The following is a 25,609-nucleotide window of genomic DNA, read 5'->3' on the forward strand; positions in this document are numbered from 1 at the left end:
TTCAGTGTCTTTATAAAGTCTGGTCAAACTGTATACATATAACACACCTTATCTTGCTTGAGATAGTTTGGTCTCGTAACACACTGCTCCAGCAAGTCTTTGATTGTTGTACTACTGTCATCGTCCATCTTGATTTGAAGTAGTGCTTGACGTAGACTATCTACACTCTTGACATCAGCGACTGTAGCTGAAGGCTGTAGGCTCCTTACTAGGTAGTACATCAGGGTATTGGCAACTAGCTCTTCCCTCCCTGCATGTTCATTGGTCCACCTTGAATCATGTGAGTAGAGTTTAGTTTAATTGTAAGTACACATCCTTTAAGCCAGGCCTGCTTTAGCCTTAAGAGACCATTCATTTCTGTAAGACTATCACCATACCCCTATGGGTTTTATTGGAATTGTTAAAAAACAATATTTCATCTAAAAGTGTCTTTAAAAAAAATATGGAACTTAAATTTTGTTTTGTTTTTGGGAACATACGATGCAAATTATTTTTGGCAGTGACACCATGTAGATAAATCTCTTTCAACGTTTCGGACAGTATTGTCTGTCGTCAGGAGACTTTGTTTACCTGGAAAACATTTGAATTATGTCATTTCGGAACATGACCCTTACTTTGACCTTTTTGATGGAGAGAAAATGCTCTGGGCATTTTGCTACAATCCCTTTTTCAGCCGCTTTGGGCAATTTGGTACTAGCTATTTTCAGCCGCCTTGGTCTCCATTAAATCATTTCACTACCAAGAAATTAAATCTTGAAGTTACAGTCAAACATACCACTTTTCACAAAGCTTGGCAATCCCTTGCTGCAGTTTACTAGCACAATCTGGAAGATCCAATAGCACTCCTACATACAATAACAAACACAGAAATTGTGAATCAACTGAAACTTGTTATATCTGTATAATTTGGAATGTTAATATTGATATTGAGCTTATGGGTGTTCCAGGATTCCATGGAGACTAATATAACCAGAAATTTTAGGAAGAGCAGAAACTGAGAGCAAAACTCACTTACCGTGAAGAATAATTGCAGTTTCCAGCATATGGTCAGACACTACAGGTTTCTCCATGGCTAGACAAGCTGTAGCCACAGTGACAACACCTTGGAGACATGCATGGGTCAAGGGGGTTGCATCCTGAGTAATAAAGGGAAAAGGTTAAGGGTAACACGTTGCCTTGGATCGGACGAGTTGGTCTTTGACAAGAGTTTGAAAACATTTGTTATGAAATGCATTTGGTAGATAGATAACTTAAAAGTAGAATATGCCTCAAAATTGCAAGGTTTTCCTTTTACATCTTGAAGAAACCGGTCCGCCATTTTATGTGGTAAAAATTTTGACTCCATAAAATTGCCAACCGTGTTCAAGGGCGTCGATGTGTTGGGGGGGGGGCAGCATACCAGATGTCCCCCTACTTTTTGATTGACTGTTTTATTAGAAATATTAGAAATATGGAATAAAATGTAAAAATTTACATCAAATAATATGACATGTTTCAAGCGATCAAGTATTACAACAATTACGTTGTAAAACATTGTGAGAAACGACTCTCTCTGAAGTGACGTAGTTATCGAAAAGGAAGTAATTTTCCACGAGTTCGATATCATGACCTCAGATTTAGAATTTGAGGTCTCGAGATCAACCATCTAAAAGCACACAACTTCATAATACAAGGGTGTTTTTTCTTTCATTATTATAACGACCAATTGAGCTCAAATTTTCACAGGTTTGTTCTTTTATGCATATGTTGAGATACACAAAGTGAGAAGACTGGTCTTTAACAATTACCAATAGTGTCCAGTATTTTAAAATATTCTTTAATTCTCAACAGAACAGAGAAAGTGCAGCCCCCTCAATGTGCCCAAAGCGGAAATGCAGTAAATAAACAAAATAACTGATCAAGTATGTACTTATCCTACTGACCTTGTTCCCTGCCACCTCCTCATCATTTTCAAATGGTGAATTAAGGAGTAATGATGTACACATCTGACTGAGACCAGTCCAGATACGATCGTGCTGTTTGCGAGCAAAGCTTGGCAGTAGCTCTTCCATAGTGAAATCATCATCTTTGGCATTCTGTAGCGTGAGAGAGAGAGAGAACAAAGTTATTTCCATCAATCTCCCTTAACAATGGTCTGCTGGCCAAATGCTATTTAAAACACCTTGTGAACAGTCACAATACTCTCCAGTTGGTCTGGCTTGTTACAATGTAGATTTATAAGTGTCAAAAAGTATCCCTACAAAATGTGATACTTGTATGAACTAGCTGTAACAAAATAAATTGGTGAATAGTGAAATGAGATTCTAACTGGTCTTGCTGGCTAGTCGTAGTCATCATGGTCTCCATGCAACTCCAGTCCTGTTAGCAATGGTGAGTTCTTCACTCGGGCTGATGTTAGCAGATCTTTTACCTCTAAAATTCGACACGATCAAAGCACAATAAAAACCTCTTATAATAAGAGTGGATAATGTATTCTTGAATGTTGCCCACTCCATACCTTCCACCCCCCTCCCACCTCACACATAACATCTTGACTGACTTACATGGCGTTGAACAAAACGAATAAATTCATCTCGATCATCACACTCCACAGCTTGTAAGAACATTTCACGCGTACTGCTTGGCGCCACCATTGTGCCTTCAAATGAAACCAAAAATAGACATGTTAAAAAAAGATAATTGGGTATGTCATTTAGAGATAGCTGTAAGCCAAGCTAACCTATGTGGACCAGTTGCCTCGTGGTACTGAGCTAACATCTGCAGCTGAGATCAGGACCCAATTTCATAGAGCTGCTTTTGTTGCAGTCCGACGAGAGTGGACTTGATGATGATGATGAACGCCCGGTTCATAATTCATGCAAAGCGTAGGGAATTTTAAGTGCAAATATTCCAATCAGTTACAATGTTCGAATTGTCATGCAATTACATTCAGCTAGCCTTGGCCACACAACTGGGGCTAGCTTAGGTGCTGAGTTTGTGGGTGCTGAGTTTGCAAGGTGCCGAGTTTATGTCAGTATGCTCCAGAGGAGGTTTCTACACAGTGTAGGAAAATGATTTGTACAAAAACCGATCGATGCCCATGATTTGTTTGCCAAATTGTGTGATTTTTTTGTCATCATCATTATGGATTCATAATCATATACTAATAATATACAAACATATGGACAAAAAGTAGTTGCGATAACGTAACCCTCCTCCCGACGGCCGCCAGGCCGGAGGGTTACGAGATTGTTTCGAGCGGCAACGGTTAATCTGGTCCAACACGTACAATTTCGACAGCTAGTCACCAGATTTGCCCCATTTTTACCACTTTAAAAAATCATGCATACAAATTCTGAGGGTACGAACTTAATCCGCAATGTCTAATGCAGCCTGCCATAATACTCAAAACACCATTAGGAAATATTTCGAAGAAAAATGGACCAGAACCGGAGCGAAATTCACAGGTTCAAATGTCGAACCTGCGTGGGGCGGAGCTTCGGCTCTACGTGTGTGACGTGTAGTTCAAAAGGTCGTGGCAATGCGTGGGGTGCATTGTGTAGCCCGTCAACTGTCCACACATGTGTGGTCCGACCTTTTGAACTACACGTCACACACGTAGTCCTAGCCGAGGAGGGTTACGTTATCGCAACTAGGACTCTAGGAGAAAAGAAAAGACACAGGCGGCGAGGCCTAATTAATGTTATTGTTATTATTAAATTATTGGAAATTTACCGTATGGGCCACCACTTTTTCATTCGATATGAAGTAGTAATATAGGCTAGTATCTCATTTACCTCAAAATTAGATATCCCTTTTTGTAAAAATGAGTGAAAAAAGTGGTGGCGCCATACGCAAAAGTAAATCCAAATTAATAACGACAACGACGTCAACGCCGACTTAAGATTTTTTTTGTCCATGAAATTACGTGTAATTGTGTTGAAATTCCCAAAAGGTTGCCCTTAAAACTATTCTAAACTAATGAATAGTTAATCCAAAGGCTTTTTAATTCCTAAATCATAATGAAATAGTCAGATATTTACCGGTTAAAAAGTTGCTTTTTGGTCAATTCCAAATTCACCGCGTTATTTTTCTCTCTGACTGGTTACTCTAATTGTACAAGGCGTTTTCGTGTACTACAGCATACACCGTGTGGGTACCAGTCAACTGCAGAATCAAAATGACAGACGGTCGAGTTTGGTTCTAAAGTCAAACATAGCTTGACAACAAGCGTCACTCGACCGGACTCGACCGTTCTCGACCGGCACTTAATGAAAACATGATTTGAATAGAAAATACTTTCGTAATTTTTTTTAAAATCAATTTTAATTGTTTTCAACTGCAATAACTCCAACCTTGAAGTCTAAAACCAACATTTCATTATCAAGGCAACCCAACATCTCTTTTATGTTTTGATGAATGGCAATGGCGATGACTACATAAGTTGCATAAAGTTTACCCCCGATACTGAACAATGCATATTGCACCCTGAGCACAGTTACTATTATGGTGAAGTCTAGTGTGACTCCAAGGCCCACCAACCAGATTTTGTGAAAATAAGTTATCTATTAAATTTTAGAGCATCATCAAATTTGCATATTGTGTTTTGTACACACAAACCAACCATCATCATCATCATCCATGGTCAGGCCATCTTGTCGACGCATATAATGTTGAATAACAAAGTTCCATGGGCATGCTCTCAGTGTCGATGCCAATACAAGGGAAGGAATTACATTTTAAAAAGGGGATCGGGGGGGATGGCTGTCAAAGTCAAAATCCATGTGCAATAAAAAAAGGGGCTTCCCTTTTGACATGGAGTCAAAACAGTTTGTGCCACCATGTCCATCCGTGGAGGAATGGTCCATCCATGGAGGAATGGTCCATCCATGGAGGAATGGTCCATCCATGGAGGAATGGTCCATCCATGGAGGAATGGTCCATCCATGGAGGAATGGTCCATCCATGGAGGAATGGTCCATCCATGGAGGAATGGTCCATCCATGGAGGAATGGTCCATCCATGGAGGAATGGTCCATCCGTGGAGGAATGGTCCATCCATGGAGGAATGGTCCATCCGTGGAGGAATGGTCCATCCATGGAGGAATGGTCCATCCATGGAGGAATGGTCCATCCAAGACCCATTTTTATAGTCACCTGGAAATATATATTTTTTTCTTTCAAACATAAGAGTATATGCTTACGAACAATAAAACATTTTTTTTAGTACATGTTTGTTACGATTTATATGTTTAAAAAATATATAAAGTTGTTTGGGGGCTGACTCCGCCTACCCCTATTGTGACGTCAATCGAGGAAGACTTTGCCTGCAATGCGTATAGTAAACACACGTGCAAAGTACATGTACGTCCAAGTCGTGAGTTGGTACGTTTCAAAAAGTGTTTTTTCTGCATTCAGCAGCAATACACCTGGTCGGCATTTTTTTGAAACGCATTTACTCTACGCATTACAGGCAAAGTCTGCCTCGATTGACGTCACGAACAGCGCCCTCTCGGGTCGGGGTCTACTCTTAAATTTTTAAATAACATAACAACTGATTTTTTAAAACCTTAGTTAACTGTTTATTCACATTCCACTCATCAAAACACATATATAAGTGGCAAAAGCTTTATTTAAAAAAAAATACCACTTCCAGGTGCCTTTATACATTTTTTATGTTCACCAATCAATTAGCTTATCAATGTGAATTGAAAACTATGAGATCCCAGTTGGGTGAAGTGTGAAATCTTTGTCTACAGAGGTAATTTTCTGAACAAATTAACAGAGCCCCTCAAAAAAAATTGCACCACTCAACTTGTATACCTCCCTCTAGTGACAAGAAATTATTTACTGTTTTAAGGCGGTATTACGTACCTTTGATCAATCAACAACTCTGAATGACAATATTGTCCCTGCTTTATTTGTATTTGAAAATACTGTGCTCGTTTCATTGGGGAAACTAGTGCAGAACCAGGGCTTAAATTTGGGTGGGGGGGGGGATATCCACAAGACCACAGAACTTGTAGCTCAGAATATTTACTGGATGGGATTTTTTTCAAAAGACCAGAATCAAAATGAGAAGAGACTAAAAAGAGAAAAATTAAAAAACAGTTTTTATCATCTCAACTGTTTCATTTGAACAAAACACAAGGCTAAGATTTATCTTTTCTGTTTTACTGGGGATACTCAGCTTTGAAAGATATTTGTGAGACTCAAACTCAACATTTCCTTTTGAGACAAGTGACAAAGACGCCGAGTTGAAGAAAAAAGCAAGACCATCGCACTTATCCTGTATTGAGTTTACTGGCCAAACACTGAAATCAATGACCTCGGGCCATGCCCGTGATATCAGTGCAAAATTCAAGTCCCGGAGATCGTAATAGAGGCCTACCTATCAGATCATTTCAGTGACCATTGACCACTTTTTCCCCTTTTGCGTTAGTTTCCTCTGTACAACTATACTGTGGCCATAACATTCACTGTTAATAAACTTCCAGAGATGTCTTCACGAGTCCTCCCTCAAAGGATGCTCTTACAGACCTAATGCATTGACGTCATCCCTCCATCTTAGCTGTAAAATGATGACGAAACAATGAAAATGCACAGATTTGTCTGCGCGGTGCACAGGTTTGACCAATAAACGGCCACTTTTTTACCTCTAGGTGAGGGCGCCCTACTGATATGATATCATGTGTATAATTTATTTTGAGTAAGAGTCCATGATGGGAGGAGGCATTTTGTGGCAAGAATGTAATCTAGAAAAATGTTGATAATATTGCAGACCTCAAAACATCATCAGTGAGTTATATAAGGCAGCAGGTTTTAAGTAATTTTTTTTATAGGATTTCTTGCACATAAATGTTTTAGCAGTTTATTAATGTTATTACATTTGCCATCATGCTTCGCCTCTCAAATTTAAGTTTCGAGACATTTTGTAAGACGCTTCTCAGACTGGTTTTATCAATTATTTGTTGATTTGGAGTTGAACAAATTGACTAGAGTGGGACTTAAATTAACGTGCATACGCTCTACAACCTGAGCTATTTGGTAGAGTGCCAGCACGTTAATCCGGAGGTCGTTGGTTCATATCCCTTCTATAGCCAATTTATCTTTGTCAATTATTCCAAATTATCCCTCTCAGTTTCCCTTTTTTATATCAATTAATTTGCGTGCAAAAGTTGACCATTTATCAATCTTCCTTTTTAGAATTTAAAACATCCACTATCAATTCTAAAACGAGACAAGATAAAATAAACTGTGAAACAAACAAACAATCATGTGCTCCAAAACAATGCTGGTCTTTTTAATATTTATTAGAACTGAAGAGGGGGGGACTCCTTTCTACATAAGTTATAATGGACACAAGAAGTGTGTCTTAAAAGAGAACAGCCTCAATGAGGAAGAGCAACTGACGTGCACTCCCTAACAATATACCCTGTGTACAAATTGCCCAGTAGTTTGAACTCTTATAAAAGGGGCTGCAATTTTCACAATATGCAACTAGACAACAAACATAATCTAAAAGTAACAAACCAAAAAATAATATTAATGAATATACAAAAAACAACAGGACCAACTTTCACTGTTTAAAGGTAGTGGACACTATTGGTAATTACTCAAAATAAGTAATGGCATAAAACCTTTCTTGGTGACGAGTAATGGGGAGAGGTTAGTGGTATAAAACATTGTGAGAAACGGCTCCCTCTGAAGTGCCATAGTTTTCGAGAAAGAAGTAATTTTCCACAAATTTGATTTCGAGACCTCAGATTTAGAACTTGAGGTCTCGAAATCAACCATCTAAACGCACACAACTTCGTGTGACAAGGGTTATTTTTCTTTCACTATTATCTCACAGCTGCGATGACCGATTTAGCTCAAGTTTTCACAGGTTGGTTATTTTACGCATATGTTGAGATACACCAAGTGAGAAGACTGGTCTTTGACAATAACCAATAGTGTCCACTGTCTTTAACAGTGGATTGGATTTGTTTTCTTCCTGCGATTAAAAGAACGCATTTCCTTAGTTACTATAAACATAACCAAGAGTTGTGCCAAGTGCCCCAAAATATTTTCTTTTTTGTTTCAAACATTTCAGCACATTTGGATTCAAATTAACACAAACGGTTGTTTAACTGTCAATCTTCATTGTTGATTTTTCCGTTAAACATTAACTTATATTACTTCTTATTTATTAGTTTTGATTTATGTTTAATAAAATATTGTAAAAGCAGAAGTGCAAAACCAAAAGAATTTGCACAACAACTAACAACTCAAAATAAAAACAAAATTGGAAGTTAGCTGTCCACAAGGCATTTGGAGAAAATATTGTAAAAGCAGAAGTGCAAAACCAAAATAATTTGCACAACAACTAAAAACTCAAAATAAAAACAAAATTGGAAGTTAGCTGTCCACAAGGCATTTGGAGAATGATAGAAACGATCTTCTTGAAGTTTAAAAATGTACAATTGTTTTATATCAATGCTTACAAGAATCAGCATGTTATTTTTGTGGAAACAAATTAGCAATACATATATTTATAAATGCAGCTCTTGTGTATTTTCAGTACAATCATGTTCTTCTTTACAACTCATTTTTAGCTTTGCAATTAACATATTTATAATAAATTACAAGATAATTTATGCAAATAAAGAAGGCCAATAATTAGCATATTTCAGGGCCTTTGGTATCGACAGCTTGTCCAATATACTTTGTGTCTTATATTATTGTCTAACATCTTCACTAAATAAAATTATCCATCTTTTTTTAACACCACATCCCAAACATTAATCAACACTAAAAAAAGTAAAGATTTAGAAAGTAACCATGTCAACAGTAATAGCTGGTAATTTCCCAGTTCACTAATTAACAAACGATTAGTAATGAACCAGTCACGTTTTAACAGTAATTGTTCAATAGTCCTTCTCTTCATTCGCTCTTGTAAAAACAAACAAGAACAATAATAATAGAGGTTTTCCCGGCTATTTTCAGCTTTATTGAATTTTGTGTTATTGAATCGTCATTCAAAAATAATATAGAGAAATGAAATGTTACCAGTTACCCATTCATTGATAAAGAAGGTCATTCAATTCCATTAGACCGCGAGACTCATTCAAATGTGTAAAAGCCAACAGCAAGAGCTGGTCAACCTTTCAATTTCATCAAGTTAATAGTGGTAGTTGAAATTCAACTTAAGAATGGTGAAATTCAACTTAAGAATGTTGTTAAGAATGGTGAAATTCAACTTAAGAATGGTGAATTTCAACTTAAGAATGGTGAAATTCAACTTAAGAATGTTGTTAAGAATGGTGAAATTCAACTTAAGAATGGTGAATTTCAACTTAAGAAGTGTGAAAGAGTAGTCTTTAATGTCATAACAGAATGACTGAAACGAATCTGAACGTGAAAAAGGAAATCATGTTCAATGAAACTGAATGCATTACCAAGTATTCCTAGCTAGAGATGCATGAATTGGAATGTGCTTGTTAATGAAATTGAATGACTTGTTGCTGAAATTGGCCGAGAAAACCTACAATTAAAAAACTCTGAGAGTTCGGACATCGAAATGATTGTATAAGATTGTATAATATCTAACTTTGATGGCCTATACAGTGTAGTTCCTTCAGGGCACAATTGAGAACACTTAATCAGTAAATATGATAAACTAGGCACAGAACTATTTGGACTTGAGCCTCTCTTTCAATCTCATAGACTTGTGTTTCTGGAATCAAGATGGCCGCTAAATGATTACAGATTCTAAGCATCTCCCACTTCCATTATGCATTTGATGCAGGATTTCTAATAAATTAGCAGACGATTTACAAATTGGGTTTTTTCTTCTTTTTTTCGGGAGAGATAACATTGACATAGCTATAACACTATTTATTCAATATGGTGTAGTTCTATTACATGAAAAGCAGACAAAATCTAACAACACATATGACAATGATATATAACCCCCAAAAAGGACAACTTTCTAAAAAAAAACAAAAACCAAAATCACCAAGCATCCATTAAACCTCACAATTCATAACAAAAAAATCTAACTGTTAATCGAGTGTGATTTATTAGCCTCAAAAGTGGTTTTTATTCCTATTAAATCTTAAACATGAAACAAGGAAACAAAAATTAGGTTTTTTAAAACTTTTTTTTACCATCACTTAAAAGGACAGATAGGTACTCTAAATTGTGGGCGAAAAAAAGGGACATTATAATCACACTTTGGCAAAATCTGTTGAACCCTATTTTTGTCCAGATAAAGTCATCACTAATAATGTTTAATTTAATTTTTTTTTATAACATTTCACTGTACAATTTGTTATTACTCTATTTATGCTCATATTAAAAACACATTATCTCCAGAACAAAATTATCTTGGAACAACATTTTTTTTTTACCATAACTCGTACAAACAAAATTTCCGTCTGAAGAGATGTGGAAGGATCAACAAAACCTCCGACAAAATAGTCCACTAATCTTTACCTCTCATAGGAAATTTCCCACATGGCAACCCAAAAATAAGTTGTTCTAATTTTCTTATAATTAAATTTTACATCCCATGAAAAATGTACAGAGATGACTGATGAGACGTTATGATTATTTCTTTCTCTTTATAAAGGCACTGGACACTATTGGTAATTACTAAATATAATTGTTAGCAAAAAAAACTTACTTGGTAACAAGCTATGGAAAGCTGCTGATGGTATAAAACATTGTGAGAAACGGCTCCCTCTGAAGTAATGTAGTTTTTGAGAAAGAAGTAATGTTCCACTAATATGATTTCGAGACCTCAGAATAAGATTTTGAGGTCCTGAAATCAAGCATGAAAGCACACAATTATGTGTAACAATGGTGTTTTTTCTTTCATATTTATCTCGCAACTTCGATGACCAATTGAGTTCAAATTTCACAGGTTTGTTGTTTTGTGCTTTAGTTGAGATACACCAAGTGAGAAGACTGGTCTTTGACAACTACCAAAGGTGTCCAGTGTCTTTAAATGTGTTTTTAAGTTGATTTAATTGGTAAATGAAGCAGGTATTAAACTAGAACAAGACATGCGCTCATTCTCTGACAAAAAGCCATTTGACACAAATAGTTAAACTAGTGACAAAAACGAAATAGCAACAACACTTCTGTTTGAGATTGACAGTGAAATTATGAAGGAAGTATATTACCTTAAGGGTTACAATTATTCAAGAATAATATGAGGTTTGAAATGCTCGTCTATGGGTTATTTTAGAGAGAAAAGAAGAATCCAAGATTCCCATATATGGAAAATGACCAACCAGCAAGGTACAGTAAAAGATTATGTGCGTCATAAATTCATTTCTATATGCCTATATTATGATAGATAATCTTAGAGTTCTCAGTTCGAATCAATGCAACTAAAAGTTCCAAAACTCTGCTCAGGCCCCAGGTCCGATGCCTTAAAGGAACACGTTGCCTTGAATTGGTCGAGTTGGTCTTTGAAAAGTGTTCTGTAACCGTTTGTTAAATAATGAATATGGGTAGAAAGATGTTGTAAAAGTATAATACAATGATCTACACAAATATGCCTCGAAATTGCGTGGTTTTCTTTCTACCTCGACGACTAACACGGTCGGCCATTTATGGGATTCAAATGTTTGATTCCCATAAATGGCCGACTGTGTTAGTTGCGACGTAGAAGGAAAACCGTGCAACTTTGAGTGATACTTGTGTGGATCATTATATTCTACTTTTAAAACATCTTTCTAACCACATGCATTTCATAACAAAAGGTTTCACACGTTTTTTATAGACCAACTCGTCCGATCCAAGGCAACGTGTTCATTTAATGTTGAAATACTGAGCACAATTGATGACAGAACCCAAACCTTGGCTGAGAACTTGTCCATTTAATGACATTGACCAGAAACAGGATTAGAGTCTAATGAATAGTTCGAAAGATTTTTCAGAATTTGATAAACCTTTAAAGGATAATTAATAGACCGATCCATTAAGCTTCGCCCCATTGCGTAATGACCAATCACAATGCAATGAAGGTCCGACACTAAGGTCCGACATGCGTGCGCGTATCTTGGTGCGCGCGGCAGAGTTGTGCAGAAAGTCATTGGAGAGCCCCACGTGTTCTTGCTCACACGTGCGTCGTGGGCGGAGCCTACTGGATCGGTCTATTGTTCCAAGCAATCGTTTTTCTTTTGCTACGTAAACAGACTGATGATTTCAAACACTTTTCCTCAGTCCGAGAGTTAACCCATGTGTTTTAAGTATTCTGTTCCAGCAAAGTTAAGAGTAGTTGTTTCTTATGAAAGAAGTCACAGTGTTGGGTCAGGCTTTACTACAGTTTAAAGCCCAACGATATCTTCATTGGCCATTTTTAGACATGGTGCACAGCACACTGACAATGGTTTGGTTAAATTTGTCTGTATACACCCAAACCAGACAGTGCACTCCTATACCGACCACCATATCTCAAAAAGGCTAAATTGATCTTAGGTTAGGTACAAGTTCAGAGTTCATTTAACTGCATCAACATTTATCAAAGAACTAAAAATAAACCCAGTCTTCCAAGATGATTTAATGCGTACACAAATGTCTCACAGAATGTTTAAGAATTAAAGATATGTATTTTCTGCAAAAGAAGTTTATTGTGAAATGTCAAACATTTTTGACCATCATTCAAAGATAGACTTTGTTTCCTTTAATTGGCAATATTTGGATTATATTTAACCTTCAACATATCATTCACCATTTGAGAACTTGCTCTGGGCACAGAGGAGCTGCCTTCTGTAAGGTTTCAATACTGAGTTCTAAAAGGAACATGTTGCCTTGGATCGGTCGAGTTCATCTTTGAAAAGTGTTTGAAACAGTTTGTTATGAAATGCAAATGGTTAGAAAGATGTTTTATAAGTAGAATATAACATGGTCAGCCATTTTGTTGAGTCAAAGTTTTGACTTCACAAAATGGCCGACCATGTTTTTTTGCGTTGTAAAAGGAAAACCGTGCAATTTTCAAGTCATACTTGCTAGTTCTAGTTCTTTGCATTTCTGTTTCAAACCCTTTTCAAAGACCAACTCGTCCGATCCAAGGCAACGTGTTCCTTTAATGGTTTGAAGTTACCTGTTTTTTTGGATGAAGCAAACTGCAATATATATAATTACTTGAAGAGAAAACCGGCCCAGTCAGCCTTATATGAAGCCCTCACTGAAAGCCACCGGGTACAATGCAAAAATCTTAATGAACTTAATAACAAAAAAGAAGCCATTATTACACAAGCGTGACTGGAGCATACAGTTGACGTCATGATTGAAGCATACAGTTGGTGTCATGACTAGCGCATTACGGTATAAATCCACTTGTTAGTGAAATCTTAGTCAAGTAATTAAATAAAGCTATGATTACAGATGCATAGCTAGCGCAGACATGTCATATTGTATTTCCACTTATACCGACACCGCCACCACACTGCCTGTGCTATTTTAAGATGTTCAAATTGCCAGCTTTTTCCACGTCTTTTGAAATTGACATGCATCGTTTGAACAACTGACAAAAACCATATAATTATATTTAATAATTTGAACTCTAAGATGGCAAACCGCACAGCTGCAGAATGCGTCTCAAATGGTTCTCCATAGACCAGTTTGCTGTAGGATGTCAACGCAGCCAATCAAATTAACAAGCTTTTACACAACACAAAGTCACATTGGATGTGAGAAGTTAAAGGCAGTGGACACTATTGGTAATTACTCAAAATAGTTATTAGCATAAAACCTTACTTGGTAACGAGTAATGAGGAGAGGTTGATGGTATATAACATTGTGAGAAACAGCTTCATCTGAAGTGACGTAGCTTTCGAGAAAGAAGTAATTTTCCACTAATTTGATTTGTAGACCTCGGGTTTAGAATTTGAGGTCTCGAAATCAAGCATCTGAAACCACACAATTTCGTGTGACAAGGGTGTTTTTTCTGTCGTCATTATCTCACAACTTCAACCAACAATTGAGCTAAAGATTTCACAGGTTTGTTATTTTGTGCAAATGTTGAGATACATTAAGTGAGAAGACTGGTCTTTGACAATTACCAATAGTGTACAGTGTCTTTTAGACTAGCATCATACACTTGTCAACATATCTATCAAAAAGAATTAGCATCAAACTCAACAGACCTACCAGCTTGTTTATAGAGGGATCGGGCAACTTTTTAAAAGATGAACAAAACTATGTATAGATGTTTCATAATCAAAACTTTATCCATACCCCCTCTTTACCCCCCCCCCCAAAAAAAAACCCCCAAAATTCACCAGTGAAGGTTTAAATCAGGGTTTCTGTCAAAGGATCAACAGCTCAATTACAAAACCTCAAATGAACACTTGTTTCTTTAAAAAAGCTCCATAATACCAAACCCTTTAAAATAACAAAATCCAACCCAATTTCGTTTGAAAAAAGTGTTGCCAATGGCACCTTCAGCCTTCAAGTTTGTAGCCTGGACTGCAGTAAGTGTATATATCAAACCTGTATTTTGCCCAAGTAAAGAGTCACCAAGGCTATGACGTCTGGGTTCAAAACAACAAAACAACTCACTTACTCAATATAAGTCTCTCTTCAAAGTTAAAGCATAAAATCGGAAAATAAACCAAGATTTTTTTTTTTTTTTTTTTTTTTACTTTACAATGTACATTAAATCTTTAACACAAAAACTAGAATCAGCAGTGAAGGAAAAAACATTCTTTATATATAATTTTTTAAACCTTTGTACACATTTGGGGGATAGCTTTTCTCAACGCAACATATCTAACGCATGTATCAAATACAACAGCATATGTGGCATGCGATCACAAAGTTCTTTAAAAGTTGGCAGCTTTTTTTTTTTTTTTTTTTTTCTCCTTTTTTTCTTCACATTTGTAATATTTTGTATTTGACACACAAGCGCTCTGTGGATGGTTTGTGCAAACAAGTACAGCTACGAATTCACGGAAACCTCTGGGAAGTCGTTTGCATACAATGGCAGCCTCTTCGTATATATATCCATTCTCTTTCTATTGCTGCATGTTTGTGACTCAACAACGTAACAATTCTTCTGGTTTTCCATGACAATTGCCTTTCAATTCATTTCAAAATTCCACTTTTTTTGCAGACTTCCCCCGCCCCGGAAATCCATCTTGAAGATAACCGTTGTGATGTCCAGCGTTTTATTAATCGCGGCTTTGTTCTTGTTAGAGCCGTGATGGTCTTTCCTCCAATCCCATCAATTGCCTCTTTCTTTAGTCTTGTAATGTTGGTCTGCGATTTCACCACACACACACACACACAAAAGCGAGATGACAAATTAAACAATGCTCTGCTCCATGACTTCGTCTTCCATTCACATATTTACCTGTTGACTGGTGAGATAAGCAGGCTCCGCCTATAGAGGGCGTGCTACATGCGCATGCCCTATACTTGCAGACACCTGACCCTTGGAAACTGATCACCATATCGCGCTTAACGACAGACTTTAAGGGAAGCAAATATACAATGTATAGATTCAGCAGCAAGCTGACTTGTGTCTGTATTCTTTTTGCTTATCTGTGACGACGTCAATATCATCTAGATTACTTGTAAATGCCTTTAATCACAGTTTGCCATGATCTGCTCATCTCCAGTTGGGTCGAGGGGTAATACGCCACCGTTGTTTCCATCCAAACGCGTAATGTTTTGTTGTTCAAACCAATTCCACAAGTACTGAGCGACGACCGGGCGCACACAGTGAGTCTATCTTTGCATTCTCACACGGCACATTAGAGTCTAATGCCGGACACGTTGCTTGAGTAGAATGGGATGGGGAGGCCGATGACCGAGGGAGGCCGACCGGGCCACAAATGGTCGGCTCCGTGCCCCGGCTATGTCCGTCTAGTCACAACTCAACAGGCCAGTTGCTCCACTGTTGTGTTGGCGTAGACACGGATGTAAGCTCTAGGTAGCTGGTGCTGATTGTGCGTAGCGTTGGCATACACATGAGCACTTGGGCTAAGAGTCCAGGCTCCTGAACGTGATTCTGAGCCAGAACGTAAGCAAAGCAGTTTAGAACTTTCTCCTGGGTTTCTTCCACTTGTCGTTTGTGCTTCAAGCCCTGGTGATCTAAAAAGCAGATTTGAAAAGAAGAAAAAAATGATAGAATTTAGGGGTGTGTGTTTTCTGGAATACCAAATTTATTCTGAACATTTTGGGGTGAAATATTCAAAACTGTTGTCAACGTGAAGATATATTTTGTTTTAAATTGGCAACTTCCTTCCTGACAAATAATATCAAAAAGGGGTTAAAGTTAGCATTGAAATAAAATGTGCCTATTTATTTACAATAAAAAACTCGACTTTAAACTCGTTGTTCTATTGCATTTCGTTGAGTTTCCACCTTCATAACCTTTGAACCCAAGGTGCTACCATCATGTATTAAAAGCATAGTTGCTACTCTTTCCAAATGAGTAAATAAATTCAAATTTACCTAGGTCGACAAACCACTCACTTTGCTCAATCGAATCAAAACAAATTTACCCAGAGATTGAGGGAGATGTTTTGAAATGAGGTCACCCCTTTAACAAGTCCATGAGATCAGAAAAAGTGTGAGCAGGTCATTTAAAAAACATGTAACCAATATTTGTGTTAAACTTCAAACTTGTTTCATCAACCCTTTACAAAGACTTACAAATTCCAATACTGTTTGACCTATCAACATTTTTCTGTGTGAATTAAATCTGTCAAGATTTGCAGATTAAAAACACCTGTTAACATAAAGCTGACATGCAATTTTGTAATTGTAAAAATGAAGGGATTGCCAGACGCGCAAACTTAAGAGTGTTTTGGGGGTTTTCTACGGCAGTAAAAGAAACGGGGGGGGGGGGGGGGGGGGGGAAGACGACAAGAAATGATAAAGACAGAGCAGCTGAGAAAAAGAACAAATGAAAAAAGAAGGTTGTTTGTGTTTTATAATAGTGTCTGAAGTTAGTCTCGCACACTGGAAAAGAAAGAAATTGCAATCCATTTATTTGCCAAGATATAATTGACGTTCTGACTTTTTTAGCAGAGTCTTTTTCAAAGACGTTCTAAGAGTCTTTATTTACCCTTTAGCCCTTAAGTGCCCGGCCATAAAATACTTTTGTTTTTGCATTTATACCATAGGTGGTTGGTAAGCAGTTTGCAACAGTTAATTAAATTGTCTCATCATTTGATTTTGCGTGAGAATCTGCTCTCTTTATTTCAGGTTACAGGGCAACAAAACAAATTACAAACAAAAAAACCTCAAAGCAATTTGCATGGAGTAAAAGTTTTCAACTCAGCTTGGCTGTGAGGGAGTACTTCTAACAACTAAATCTCACATTCTACAACTTGCAAGGATTTCTCCTGGAAGGGTTTTCATCCCAAGGGGGAAGGTTACGCTCAGAAAACTAGAATCTGGAGTGGAAGTCCAGCAAGGGATGTAACCGATAGTGACACACTTGAGGCTGGCGCTAAGACAAAACCTAAAACATCTTTACAGGTTTCCACTCGAGGCATAAAAACACAGAGAGGAGGCTACTTCCAGATTTGAAAACCTAATTCTTGAGTGAAAGACTATCAAGGGAATAAAAAAAAAATGATAGCAATAAACAAAGAATAGGACAACCTCTCTTGAGGCCCCAAAAAAATATACGCCTTAAAGAAGTTGCAAGAAACCCGAGACAGATACCATCATGGGGCTGAAATGATAGCGTGAAACAAGGGACAATAAAACAAATAAAAACTTTGGACATTAATGGTCTGGGAAGATCATGTCATACCCGAGGCAAGAAGGAGGAGAGCTGAAAAGAGTGCCAGGTCATCTTCCTTCAGATGCATGGTCCGAAGACTCTCAGCCAGCCCAAACAACAACTCAAAGAATACGGCTAGGTTGAAATCAGTCGCTGTGAGGAGAAACAAGAAGAGTAAAAAAGAAATCATTCAAAAATAGTGACCTCGTGGGTAAAACCGTGTGTAAATCTCTCTTTTGAGTTAGTGTTGGCTCTGAAAAGAGTCGATTTGGTCTTGACGTTTCGAACAGTTATACTCTGCTGGTCTTCAGGAGAATGCTAGACTGCTGGCATGGTGGAGACAGAGTGTTTACGGCTCAGTGCGACATTAATATAAGGCTGTCAGTTTGTTACTTTAACCGTAGCATTTCTAAAAAGTATATGGAGAATGCTCCACTTCACAACAACCATTACAAAGTGGAAGACAATAACAACAATTTTACGGTTCACTAAAACAGGACAAACACCTACTTTTATAATTAATGTGTCAGTGCAAAAGAATAAAACATATAAAAACCTCAGGTGTTTAAAGCTGAAGCAATGTTGCCTTTTGTTTAAGGCAGTGGACACTATTGGTAATTACTCAAAATAATTACTAGTATAAAACCTTACTTTGGTAATGAGTAATGGAGAGCTGTTGATAGTATAAAACATAGTGAGAAATGGCTCCCTCTGAAGAAACGTTGTTTTTCGAGAAAGAAGTAATTTTCCACGAATTTGGTTTCGAGACCTCAGAATAAGATTTTGAGGTCTTGAAAACAAGCATCTGAACGCACACAACTTTGTGTGACAAGGGTGTTTTTTTCTTTCTTTATTATCTCGCAACTTCGGACGACCAATTGAGCTCAAATTTTCACAGGTTTGTTACTTCATGCATATGTTGAAATGCACCAAGTGAGAAGACTGGTCTTTGACAATTACCAATAGTGTCCACTGTCTTTAAACACTAGCACGGATGGAAACACAAAACCTGACTGCCCAGAATGACAGTTTTGTGCAGAGCTTCTCTAGTGTGAGAAACGCCCAACAACAAAATTGAGTACTAATGGATTTGCACTCATGCGACATTCATAAAATGTACATTTTCTAAGCAAGCATACCTATGCACACCACTTTACATTTACCATTTGAAGATAATGATAGTATAAAGTTAACGTTAAAATATTACTAGCTGAGGTGCTGTAGTTTGTGAGAAACGAGTAAAGCAATGTCACAAAAATACGTTTGACATGCTAAAATAATTTTTTTCTTTAGAGACAAAAGTTTACTCAATAAGGGAAGCTTTCTACCATCATTATTAACCAACTTTGTAAGTTTAATGTAAATCTGTGGACATTGTGTTTTGTGTTCTACTAAAACTACTCAGACCCTTCAAAAGAAAATAATCCCCTTCTGCTTTGGACACATTTACAGTGGTTTAGTTTTAAACTATAACTATTCAAAATATTCAAGTTCATTCAAAATATAACCCTAAAAATAGGACTCAGATGTTGCTATAAAAAGTTCACTGGATATAAAGGCCTCACTTGATTAAATTAGTTGTTTTTATTATTTGATATTAACTGTTTTTTTTTTAATTGGCGCCTCAAGGTCGTTGTTTGGTTTTGTTGAACTTTTATATTTCAATGACCTTTCATAATTATAATATAAACACAATTTGGTCTTTTGGCTGTGAGATGTGGGAATTGAATTTCACTTTCACAATTAAATTTATTTCCATGACAGACTTTTGATGGGTGTCACTGCCAACAGTCTATCTGCTAAGGACCATTGTTCTTGTAGCAGAAGCAAAACATAAATTTGCAGAAAAAAATGTATAAATAATATTATAAAAATAACAAACAAAAGAACGCGTTCTCTTTGCGTCGTGATCGTTCTCGTTATTGCTGCAGTGTGACTCGGCCTTTACTGTACAATGGGGGACTTTAAGGATGCTAGGTGGCAGCCGACTTAGGAAGTAAATCCACCATCCTCGGTAATATGCGCACGCTCAAAACTATGTAAACAATGGAAATTTACCAGGTAAGGCTGCAGCCACCTTACGTTCGAAGTCTTCCGTTACAGTCTATAAAGTAATTCAACCCCTGTGCTCAAAACTTTTGTCCTGCCACCCCCCCCCACCCCAAAAAAGCAGAACAGAGAAAAAAATACCCTGATTATTACTGTATGAAAATCTCCTACAAGTATTAAGTATAAACCCCCCCTCGACTAGTTCTTTGCTCCACCTTTTCCCAAATGCCATCACACTCCAATAACAAAGAGCCAAGGATAGTTTTGCGTCTTACTGAGTTTGCAAGCTTGTTCTGACGACAGCCATTCATTCTCCCACATCTGTAATAGGTGCGTCCGATGATCGTACATCTGAGCGAGCTGAAGAAGGATAACCTCCAGACCCCCTGCAAAACAATTAACAGATATTGGTTAATGTAGATCACATTCAGAATCAATAAATAATCTGAAAATACCAGGGCCCGATTTCATAAAGTAATCCCCCAAAACTCTATATTGGGGAGCTAGTGCCTGATTTCGAGACCTCAGGTTCTAAATCTGAGGTCTTGAAATCAAATTCGTGGAAAATTACTTCTTTCTCTAAAACTAAGTCACTTCAGAGGGAGCCGTTTCCCACAATGTTTTACACTGGCCGTGTCATGGCCGAGCGGTTAAGAGCATTGGATTCAAGCACTGGTGTTTGATCAGCAGGGTGTGGGTTCGGATCCCGGTCGTGACACTTAATTGCCACATAAAATTGGGGAGGTAGTGCTTTCTGCTCTACCGGCCAGGTTTCGGACTGATGATACCCAGGCCTTCATCCGTATGGACTTTAAAAGGGGGTAACCCTGTTTCAGCCCTAGGAGTAGGTGGCAACGGCCTCTTGAAAATAATTGTAGCCCACACCTTGAAGTGGCCTTCAGCCCTTGTGTGTCTGGCCACTTGCATAAAAAACAAAAAAACAAAAACAATCCCCAGAACAGTATTGCTTAACAGAAACATATTGCCAGCCTAAACCACATGAAGTTTACTTTGTTGTGACTAGTGCCCCACTCATTTTTTTTGCTAAGCAAAGAAATTTGTCACACATTTGTAACCCAAACCCTTCTTGCTTCAATAACTGAGAAATACAGACTTGCTTCCTTGTACTAAAACAGCAAGTTTATAAAAAAAAGACCCTCCCCCCTAAAAAAGAAAGAAAAAAAGAACAACAAATTCAAAGGGTCTTTGTTCTTTTTCCCAACACAAAACACAATGTTCACAGATTTACATTAAACTTACACAGTTTAAAGATTATGATAGTAGAAAGTTTCCCTTGAAATTTCACCCACTGAGGTGTTGAGGTTTTTGAGAAATGAGTAAAACAAATAATTTTAGTCTCAGGTTTAGCTGTTAAAATGTATTAACCAGTTATGCTATGATTATGGTATAATATCATAACTGGTTAGTAACGTTTTAACATGCTAAAAAAAAAATTGTCTTCCTGAGACGAAAATTATTTTGTGACTTGTTTTACTAATTTCTCAAAAACTACAGAACCTCAGTTAATAATATTTGAAGGGAAGCTTCAAACCCTGTAAGTTTAATGTAAATCTGTGGACATTTTGAAAACGAACTCAAATCCTTTAAACAATAGCAGATGTTTTGTTGAATGTTGGAAAATACCGAATAAAAACAAATGAAGAATGATCTGTGCTGGGTGCGGTCTCAGTACATCAACCAGACAAATTAAATGAGTGCCAAATAGCCAATTGATGTATGGCAAATATTTATAGAGAAGGCAGATTATCAAATAAAAAAAATAATGGTCTGCAAAATCCATTCCATCACTACAACCTGCCAGATTCCACCGCCATTAGCCACTCCAACAGACCCAGTTTTTTTCCTTTTTTCCATGGCTCATTGCCAATATTTACCCAAATAAATTGCAGTGGATTTCTGTTCTGGCAGTCGGTAGGCGTCTCCCTGAATGGTAAAATGATATAGAGCGGCCCAAATCCAGTAAGACTTTTAGAGTATGTGAGGGTTTGTTGTACGACCCCCTTCGCTCTCTCACCTCCCCCCCTAGGGTACGTATGTCGCAGACTTACCCACTTGCAGCAGAATGTCTTGATCCTCTTTGCTGAAGCCAGTGAAACCCGGGATGCACTCAGCAAAGTGGGTTATCTTGTCCCACTGGTCTGCCATGTGCTTGGCTAGGCGCTCCTTGATTTCTTCCTTGGACTGCAGGAGAAAGGAATCAACATCAAATAAGAAGGGGGGTTAGTTTGGATGGCAACGGGTGACTAAGAGTAAGAACTACAAATTGCCATTATGACAAATGGATAATCATGCGTAGGTGAAGTACACATTTAATACTAGGCCCCAATTTCAAACTTGCTAAGTATAGACAAATCTTGCTTGGCAGAAATAGGTTACCAGCCACAAATTACATTGTTGTGACTGGTGTCCCACTCTATTTTGTGCTGAGCAAAAAATCAGTGTTGGTCAAGCAGTATTTTTCAGCTTATTAAAATTGGGCCCTTGTCTGCTTTTTTAATGTGAATTTTTCATATTTTAATTTCTCAGTGTGGGCACTAAACCAGCAAAGAAGAAAAAAATAATTTTTGTTTATTTGAAATCTCTTCTAAATTTTATTTAAAGCTTCAAAACCAATCTAAAAATCCACTTGTTAAAGTTCTTCTTTTCTGCATTGCATCCAAACAATCAGTTAGATTTCCCTTAGCTATGAAATTCCTCAAGGAAGTGGTTTTTTCCTCCTCATAATTATCAACCCAAGAACTACTCGACAGAATGACTGACATTCACTCCGTCTATGAAGAAGAAGGAGAAAAAAATCCTTGGGGAAAGACGAGAAGAAACAGGATGATGAAACAGGATGATGAAATTGTAGTGATCATAATTGAGGTCACGACCAGAGAAATAACTGATCTATTTTTACATCTCATTTATCACAGAGAGATTAAAAAGAAGGTAATGTTTTAAACAGGACTTGGAGAAAATATGATTCTCTAAAAAAATAACAACAGGAATTGTTTTAAAGCCACTGTACACGTTTGGTAATTGTCAAAGACCAGTGTTCTCCCATGATAAGCATCAAATAACAAGCCTGTGAAAATTTGGCTCAATTGGTCATCAAAGTTGCAAGAAAATAATGAAAGAAAAAACACCCTTGTTGGATGAATTTGTGTGCTTTCAGATAAGAATAAAAGACTTCTAGCTAGAAGTCTTTTATCATTTTAGTGAGAAATTACCTCTTTCTCAAAAACAATGTTACTTCAGTGGGAGTCGTTACCCACAATGTTTTATACTATCAATAGCTCTCCAATGCTCGTTACCAAGTTAGTTTTTAAGTTAATATTTGTTTTGAGTAATTACCAAACGTGTACCTTCCCTTTAAAGAGGGGAAATCACAACCAGAATACAGTAGCTAAATTTGAGGACAATCAATAACAGAACAGAATAAAACTGTTGAACGAATAAAAAGGTGTTATTTCAATAGTAGCTGAATGAAATGACAGTTTATCTTAAAAGCCCCTCCGGCTAGCTTTAATCAGATGAATAAAAAAACGAAGGGGAGAAAGAGGGGAAAAAAAGACTACCGAGGCATAATTGGAAGCCCAAACATTAGAGCCGCACAGGCGGTAGTCTGCTCACTGGTCCCCGAGCACGAGATTTCTCTCTGTTGCTCCGTGTCTTATGTTGCGGCTGAATGTGTGGCCTACCTAGGCATAGAAACTAGGCCACGCCAAATAAGTCAGTCTTGCCGACGGCAAAGTTCTGGCAGCGAGACATGCCAGCCACATTGAAGAGGCACGAGTCTGACATTATCGACAACAGGGCATTGCCGACCCCTATTGTCACATCGCTCGGAAAACACCCAATATTAAATATACCTGGATTAAATATTCCTCTCAATGTTGCTCAGTCTGGTTTCCTATGCGTAATGTACCCCCGGGGGCACGTTTTTCTATCATGTCAAGCTGGGAGTCTAGCATCCCGTCTGATGACTGCTTGTACGACTAAAGGGGAGGGAGTACACTGACTAAACCAAACAGGTTCCACTGCTAAATGTTCAAATAAGATCACACTGGGGCATAGGGGACAAAGTCAACGACCTCGCACTTCTCATAAAAAGACGGAAACTAAGAAGAAACAAGAAAAAGGGGACAAGAAGTCGGGCATCATCTCAGTGGGTGTGTCTACATGTTACAGATTCTGCAACTCTTACTGTTGTTGTTAACACATAATCGCCAAGGGATGTGACACACAAAAAGTTTAAAGTGGGGCCCACCGGTGACATAGAATGTTATCTGGTGCCTGGAGGTGAGACTAGAGGGGGGGGGGGGGGGGGGCGGGGGGGAGGAGACCAGGAGGGTAAACTAGGGTTGTTATAATCTAGTGATGACAGGAAGGGGGAGGGTGGGGGGCAACGGTGTCAATGATGACTGAGTTGTCATAGCCACAAGTGACTGTTTTACAACAAGTTCACAATTGAAGCACCTGTTTTCGAAACATTCAAATAAACTTTCTTTAACTTCTCTTAAGAGTTGAACCTCATAGTGAATGTCGTATACAAAAGTGCTTCAAAAACCTGTGCCCAATTTCATAGAGCTGCTTAACAGCTGATTTGTTCTTGCTGTACAAATTTTATTTCATAGTGCTGATAACAACCATTAAAGACAGTGGACACTATTGGTAATTGTCAAAGACCAGTAGTCTTCACAGTTGGTGCATCTCAACATAATGTATAAAATAACTAACCTACGAAAATTTGAGCTCAATCGGTCATCAAAGTTGCGAGATAACAATGAAAGAAGAAAACGCCCTTGTCACACAAAGTTGTGTGCGTTTAGATGGTTGATTTCGAGACCTCAAGTTCTTAATCTGAGGTCTCAAAATCAAATTCGTGGAAAATTACTTCTTTCTCAAAAACTATGGCACTTCAGAGGGAGCCGTTTCTCACTATGTTTTATACCATCAACCTCTCCCCATTTCTCGTCACCAAGTAAGGTTTTATGCTGATAATTATTTTGAGTATATACCAATAGTGTCCACTGCCTTTAAGCATTGCTATGAAATTGGGCACTGATGAGGTGACTACAGTCTAAAGTTGTTAAACTCGTTTTTAAAAGGGTTAGGCCTATTTGAAACAAATGTAGGCCTATCCAACTTAATAATAAAAAAAATCCTCTGAAAGAAAAAGCAGACACTTGTGTTTCATCAAAAATACAAAAACTGTGAAGTGAATATTTATAGTTTAAATAACTATCCCCTTTCTTTATGATAATTGGAACGTACTGGAAGTGCTAGGCTCAAAGGATGATCAATACACAATAACAGTTTTAAAGAAATTATCTGTCAATTACAAACAAATTTGCTACGTACAGCATGTGTACAATACACTCTTTGTTCACCCCAAGAGAATTTGAAATTCAGAACCAGGGCGGACGACCCGCTGGCAAAGAACTTTTTAGAATCCCTTTACTCTTTGCAAGGGAATTTGATATGGAAGGATTGACCCATTTTCCAGTTGCCAGATTGCGAGGCGCATTCAGGAATGATCTCCCCCACTGCCTTCAATTCTTTTGAGAGTGAAAATGTCGTTTGGCAAACATGGCAAGTTGCCCAAGTCAGCTTCTGTGAGAATCCCGGCCACCCTCCGACTCAAATTCATGATTTACCAAAGTTTATTCCTGAATGCGCCACGGGCACTTAAGCATTCTGCTCCCAGTCAAGTCAGGGGGAAGAATAACGATAAACGCTGCCCCGTGTGTACTGTCGTGCAAGAGTTCACTCTGGACAAAGTACATGCAAGGTCCAATTTCCTACGGGTAGAGCGTCTGTTTTTCCGACGACTGG

At 37.7% G+C, this 25,609-nt stretch overlaps 2 protein-coding genes across 2 annotated transcripts in view; both read right to left on the reverse strand.

The window, feature by feature from the left end:
* The window catches only part of LOC117288608 (condensin-2 complex subunit G2-like), a 32,515-nt gene extending 28,325 nt beyond the window's left edge, over positions 1–4,190 (reverse strand). Inside the window, exons 1-6 of the mRNA XM_033769528.1 lie at positions 4,023–4,190; positions 2,544–2,638; positions 1,923–2,075; positions 1,016–1,136; positions 776–845; positions 48–270 (exon numbers count right to left, since the gene is read on the reverse strand). Coding sequence (XP_033625419.1) covers positions 48–270; positions 776–845; positions 1,016–1,136; positions 1,923–2,075; positions 2,544–2,633 — 657 coding nt within the window. The 5' untranslated portion in view covers positions 2,634–2,638; positions 4,023–4,190. The remainder of the gene's footprint in view (positions 1–47; positions 271–775; positions 846–1,015; positions 1,137–1,922; positions 2,076–2,543; positions 2,639–4,022) is intronic.
* Positions 4,191–14,238: 10,048 nt separating this feature from the next.
* On the reverse strand, positions 14,239–21,965 carry LOC117288152 (nuclear hormone receptor E75-like). Its single transcript, XM_033768872.1, has 4 exons — positions 21,838–21,965; positions 20,044–20,154; positions 17,750–17,872; positions 14,239–16,074 (listed from the first exon to the last, which is right to left on the reverse strand). Exons 1-4 carry the CDS (start codon positions 21,932–21,934, stop codon positions 15,851–15,853), a joined length of 555 nt encoding a protein of 184 aa, XP_033624763.1. The 5' UTR covers positions 21,935–21,965; the 3' UTR covers positions 14,239–15,850.
* Between the last annotated feature and the right edge of the window lie 3,644 nt (positions 21,966–25,609).

Source organism: Asterias rubens, chromosome 3, assembly GCF_902459465.1.
Source record: "Asterias rubens chromosome 3, eAstRub1.3, whole genome shotgun sequence".
NCBI lineage: Eukaryota > Metazoa > Echinodermata > Asteroidea > Forcipulatida > Asteriidae > Asterias > Asterias rubens.